The 6,252-nt window shown below is 32.4% G+C and overlaps 1 protein-coding gene across 1 annotated transcript; it reads right to left on the bottom strand.

The window, feature by feature from the left end:
• LOC111920234 (probable glycerol-3-phosphate acyltransferase 8) lies at positions 1-5,407 on the bottom strand. Its single transcript, XM_023915820.3, has 2 exons — positions 4,714-5,407; positions 1-1,043 (listed from the first exon to the last, which is right to left on the bottom strand). Exons 1-2 carry the CDS (start codon positions 5,350-5,352, stop codon positions 168-170), a joined length of 1,515 nt encoding a protein of 504 aa, XP_023771588.1. The 5' UTR covers positions 5,353-5,407; the 3' UTR covers positions 1-167.
• Between the last annotated feature and the right edge of the window lie 845 nt (positions 5,408-6,252).

The following is a 6,252-nucleotide window of genomic DNA, read 5'->3' as shown; positions in this document are numbered from 1 at the left end:
TTATAAGGTAAACAAACCCAATATATAACATAACATAACATGCATTTGTCTAATATATATATAGTCATTTCCTATATAAAATCTTACTTGAATCATCTGTTATATAAAAGTACAACATGAAACATGAAAGCATCCATCCATTTAATTTAAAGGAATCTAATCATTCATCACTTTTTCCCATACATGGATTCCACCTTCCCATCATTCCCGCCAAGCAACTCATACTTATCTTTCCTCGTCAAATTCGTACACTCAAACCCCAACGTCGCCCCCAAAACCTTCTGAACATGATTCGCCACCTCAATCGACGACCGACCACCGCCCTTCACCGTCATCTCCTCCGGCAACCGTTCCAAAAACGTCACCTCATAAGTCGGCCTCGGGTTCATAAAATAAAAATACGGGTCCCAAAATTTCACCCCACGAACCGTTGTTCCATTAAACATATTCTGTTTCAAATTCATCGCCACCGGAACAATCCTATCGCTTAATTCCGCAAACAACGCGGAGAATCGTAGCAGAAAAGGCTCACGACAGGTGGTCCCCTCTGGGCAGACGACTAAATCGCCTTTTTGGAGGAGCGATTTAATCCGGGCGGCGTCGGCTTCACGGTCGCGGGTCAGGGCGATGGCCGGGATCGGAGATAGGAAACGTGAAAGTTTGCTTACGCTGTAGGTCACGCAGAAGGGTTTCCGGCCGAGGGCGATGGCGATGATGATGGGGTCTAGGGCGGTGCGGTGGTTGCAGACGTAGAGGTTTCCTGGGGTTCCCGGAGATGGTGCTGGTGGTGGGTTGCCGCGGATTATAAGTTTGATTCCGAGCATGCCGTAGGTGTACCGGACTATTTTCTCCGGGAGTGGGAGGTTGAAGTAGACGCGGATTAGGGAGAGGATGAATCCGAATGGGAGCCAGATGTAGGTGATTAGGGCGTTCAGAGGTGTTGGACGTTGGACTAGGCGGCCGTCGTGGAAGATTAGCCGAGTTTTTAGGCGGTCCGGTGGTAGTATTCCGGCGGACTTGTCTTTGGTCACCATGTACCCCTCCTGTATTGTGTACAAATAAGGCTTTTAGGAAAAAAAAAAAAAAGGTTGAAGTTTAATGTGAAAAAATAAAAAATATACAGGTTATTTTATTAAAAATAAAATAAAATAAGTGTTTAATTAAAAGAATTAATGTGTAAAATCTTTTTTTGTTATCAGTAATATTTTTTAAATCATATTCAATAAATAATTTTTCTTTAAATTTACAAAATTAGACACAAAAAATACTAACAAATGGATATGAATTATAAAAATAGTCATTTTCATTAATTACTTTGTAGAAAATATCTAAAAAAAACCCAACATTATAAAAATAAACATCAAAATCTCAAACGAATTAAACTCATCTACGATTTTCCCATTTGATCTATGAATGTACAAGTCAGTAAAGCATGGATGAGCGTTATGAATTGTATGTTCGCATATGTTTTCTTTTTTTTAGTTTTTTGGATTTTTTTTTTCCGGTATAAATACACTCACACCTAATTAAAATCGCAGATGAACTTAGTCAATCTGCAATTACTCTGAAATACATCTATGATTTTGGATTTTTTTTTACTACGAAATTGATAGAGTTTGACTATAAAACAACCATATTATATATAAAGTTTTGCAAAAAATTATTACTTTAGTTGTTATTTTTTTGGAAAATCCGTTTATATAGATATAGTTTATGTGATAACTTTTTGCAAGACTTTATATATAATATAGCTGTTTCGTAGTCAAAATAAAAAAATAAAAAAAACTAAAAAACCCCAAAATCGCATATGAACTTTAGTGGAAATCGTAAATAGACTAAGTTTATTTGCGATTTTAATCAGGTGTGAGGGTATTTATACCGTAAAAATAAAAAAATTAAAAAAAATCTACGAACATACAACTCATAATGCGTGTCCGTTTTTTAACGATTTGTACATTTGTAGATCAAATGGGGAAATCACAAATGGATAATCCATCTGCGATTTTGATGTTTATTTTTGTAATGTTGGATTTTTTTTTGCTATTTTTTACAAAATAATTAAGAAAATCGATTATTTTTGTAATTTTCTCCAATAGAATTACATAATTTTTCATAACGAAATGTAAGTTAAATACAAAATTTTTGACACCCTAAAACAAGATAGCATGGTTGTGAAAAAAATGGGTATTATATTATATTTGCTACATTGTTTGTATTTCAATGAAAAAAATGGGTATTATATTATATTTGCTACATTGTTTGTATTTCAATTCTTTATTTAATTTACATATAATCTCCTTATAAGTGATGATAACGACATAGTATATACGCTAAATTGTTGTGTTACATTTCTTTATGTAACTTTTTGTTGGTATCATATTTATGCTTTCTATGATTCCTACTCGAATCGGCTTTCACTAATTCAAAATAGGGCAAAATATATAAAACAAATTATATGTTATCACGTTTGTGGTATAATCATTATATTTCAGTTTAAAACCATGTAAACTTGATAAAAAAAAATAATAAAATAAAATAAATTATGTAAGTCATTTTTAGATTGAGTTGAACGAGTCAAAACTAACTTATTTTTCGTGATTTTTTAATTTGTCATGTATAAAAAGCTAAAAAACAATTTATAACCTAACTTATTAAAAAACTACTTAAGCTAGATTTTCAGGAATTTTTTTTCAATTATTTTCAAATATATCCCTAATTAATTATAAAAAACATATTATCCTAAATGTTTTTTTTGTCATTTTATATCATCGTCCTAGCTTATCAACAATTTTTTTTTTATCAAACTTGATTTTTATCAGCTAGATTATAAAGCTTTTTACAAACATAACCTAACCTATTTATACCAGTTTAATATTATTAGAATACAAAAAAGTTTAATGGTTTTAGTATCTAAATATGTCACTAAATCTATTAAACTTTAATAAAAATTTATGTATAACCTGTTATACGAGATCAAAATGATCGATATAAAAAAATTATTAAACACAGAATTATTTTTGGTAACGATAGTAAAATATAATATAAGGTAAACATAAAATTTAACAATCGGCTAACAAAAGGGAAACACCAAGATGTCTCAATCTGTATTATATTTCATAAATGACCCTTGGGACTTGGGAGAAGGGACGATGAGAAAAGATGGATTGAGTGGCCCTATATATATAAATTAATTTATGATTGTCTGATCACCAACCACTACGCTAAATATATTGATTCTAATTAATGTGTTGTATAGTTCGGATGATAACACATAAATATGCACCGAAAAAACAGATATCACATCCAAATAGACATCTTTTGTTAATCAATTCTCTATAGTCTATTACAAGAAATTTAAGACTTCATACCTGGTTTTTAACCCTTTATTGTAAACATTATTTTTAACTTTACTAAATTATAATTTTGGACCCTAAGCATAGCTAGCTGGTTTTTTCAATTTTGGTTCCAGATTTTTTTTTCTTTGTAATTTGGTTTATATTTAAAGTTCTTGAAACATTTTTGGTCATTCTATATTTTTCAAACAAAAATTGCAAAATACAATTATACCCTACGAACAAAGATATTCATTTCACTTATAACAGTAACACAAAAAAAAAATGTGAGAGGAAACCTTTTAGGATTGAATAACAAATTTGGACCTTAAGTATAGTTGACTTTTTAATTTGGTTTAAAAAGTTTTCTCTTGCAATTTGGTTTTTATTTTACTTGGACCAAAATTGCAAATATCATATATACTCAATGACCAAAATGCAATTTTGCTCTTTATTATACTACCATATAATTAAATTTACATAATTTTTGACAGGATTAAAATAAATATAAATAAACAACTGGACCTTGTGTTATAAAGCATGATGGACAATGAAGGTAGTTGGGACCATATGTAATAATACTAAAGAGTCTTTGTGAAATAAATTTGATCACGTGATATGAAAAACAATCAAATTAATTATGTAATAAATAATATACTGGGGTTTTTCTAAGATTTATTTGTAATAAATTTAACCGGTTTATTGTAAAACTCCAAAATTTTCTTCACAAAAAGGAATAATTTCATGACAATGCTGAATGCAGTGATTGGGAAGCACATAAAAAATTGTCTATAAGCAGCAAATTTTAACGAAAATTTAGTGTTATCAGTTACCATTTAGGACTATATTGACATTTACTGCTAGATCAAATCAAGTTCGATGTACAAAATGGCAGCATATTTTTATTTTGAAACTTTTTAAGAACTCCATGTTCATGTTCTTCTTGTTTAGTTATCCACAAACTATTGCAAAAGCATGACGAATTCCTATTTTAACATAAACTTGGTATGAAAGTACATAAACTTCTAACCAAATCCAGGATTCATTTTGACTTGTTCAATAACAATTCTTTTTGAATGGATCTAAGCCATGTGAATGTTACAAGGACAAGATCATGTGGGAGAGCTTCTATCTAGTACTATATGTTATATTGAGCATTAAAATCAAGTTCATGGTATGTCATTGTTACAATTGCATTTTCTCCAGCTAATATTTTAGAATGCAAACCACTAATTAAAATCAAGTTCAAAGGAATCCGTATTCAATGTTGTTATGTTAGCCAAATTTGTGTATTGATTGCAATTGTAAGCTGTTATCAAAGTAAAATCAAAAGCAAAATATGCGTTATAGATATAGAGATCGAAACTGAAATTGAACTAACCTTGCAAACAGACATGAAATCGTGATCTGATTTCCGATCACCAATCCCGATATCAGGCGACTCTTCACCAAATTCTTTCAAAATCGCTAACTTCTTCCATTTCCCGACCAAAACACCAGGCTCCTTCACAAATCCAGTAGCCTTTTTCGTTTTCGGATTTACCTCGATCTCCGTTCCAAGCACCTTCTCCCCTCCCAAATATTCCTTCACGAAAGCCTCCACCATCACCGTCGGATTCGCCGTTACAACAACCTTCCTCTGACACCTATCAAACACTTCAAAACTGTCAGTCCTCACATCCGCCGCGTAGAACCGTGGTAGGACGGCGCGTGAGGCAAGTTCGATGTCGCGGACCTTGATTCCAGAGAACGAGATGAATATCAACATCTTGATAGCTAACGCTTCCGAGATGAATATGTACGCGATTACAATGATCGGAAAGGATAGTAACAGAACAAGGCCTCGAAGGAGACTGCCTGCCTCAATCGCGACGAGCATGTAGTACGGAAACGCGGAACTCGCCTTCAGCAGAGTTCCGTCGAGGTCGGCGGCAATCGAACGGTGGCTGACGGTGGAGAATTCGCATTTGGAGATCGGCGGAAAGGTTTTGTCGCCAAGTTCCGGCTTCGGCAGCGACATTCTCTCTCTCTCTCTCTAGAAACGTCTGAGAGCTTGTAACAGAAGAATTAAGCAGGAGAGGGAAGGTTGAGGTTTTAAATGTGGTGGATTGGTGCCTAGCGGTATAGACGTGGAATAACCAAAGTACCCCTGAAGATGATATCCAAATGACTAAAATGTCCTTTACGTAGTTGAGAGGTTTAAACTTTAAATGCATTGGTAAGAAAGTTGACTTAAGTTGGTGTCTTTATTCAACTAATATCCTTCTTCCATGTTTTTATTTTCGACAAAATTACATAAATGATTATTCGGTTTACAAAAAGTGATGGTGTCAAAGGCATATTGCTTAAAAAGAAAATGTATTTTTTACGTTATTGAGTTTTTTTTATAAATATTTACCACTTTAACTTGTTAAACTGTACACATTCAGTTTTTATGACTGGTTACTTCAGGTTAGCCGGGAAAATTACTTAATAAGGTAATACATTTTTCATTTTGTATACATTTAGTCCTTAATATTTTTGTACATATTTAGTCATTAACATTTTTTTTTGTTTCAAATAAGTCATTTTTTGTACTCATTCAATACTTATGAATAATTTCTTTAAGTTTTTCTCATAACATCTTGCGTGGGACAATCATTGATGAGTTGTTTGAGGTTGTTGATGTTTATGCCTAACATGATCTCGGCTGCTTGGTTGCGTAGGTCTTGTGAGACAAATCTGTGAAACAAGAGATAAGAATATTTAAGCATTTATCTTGATTTTTAAATAAGGTGTTAATGGTGGATTTGTATGGCCCAATTATTGGGTTTTATAGGTTACAAAACAATATGTTTGTGAGATTTCACTTAACACTTAAGGGCACATGAAAAATAAAGGATCTATAGCATAATACTTTGAAGACAACATACAATGAGCA

This window comes from Lactuca sativa, chromosome 3, assembly GCF_002870075.4.
Source record: "Lactuca sativa cultivar Salinas chromosome 3, Lsat_Salinas_v11, whole genome shotgun sequence".
NCBI lineage: Eukaryota > Viridiplantae > Streptophyta > Magnoliopsida > Asterales > Asteraceae > Lactuca > Lactuca sativa.
Note: the sequence above shows the minus strand (reverse complement) of the source record. Positions and strands in the feature narration are given on the sequence as shown.

Excerpts from the sequence above, each read along its gene's own strand:
- LOC111920234 (XM_023915820.3), bottom strand. The coding sequence starts at position 5,352 with ATGTCGCTGCCGAAGCCGGAACTTGGCGACAAAACCTTTCCGCCGATC. Across the intron at positions 1,044-4,713 it reads ATTTCATGTCTGTTTGCAAG|GAGGGGTACATGGTGACCAA; the intron begins GTTAGTTCAATT and ends TACACAATACAG.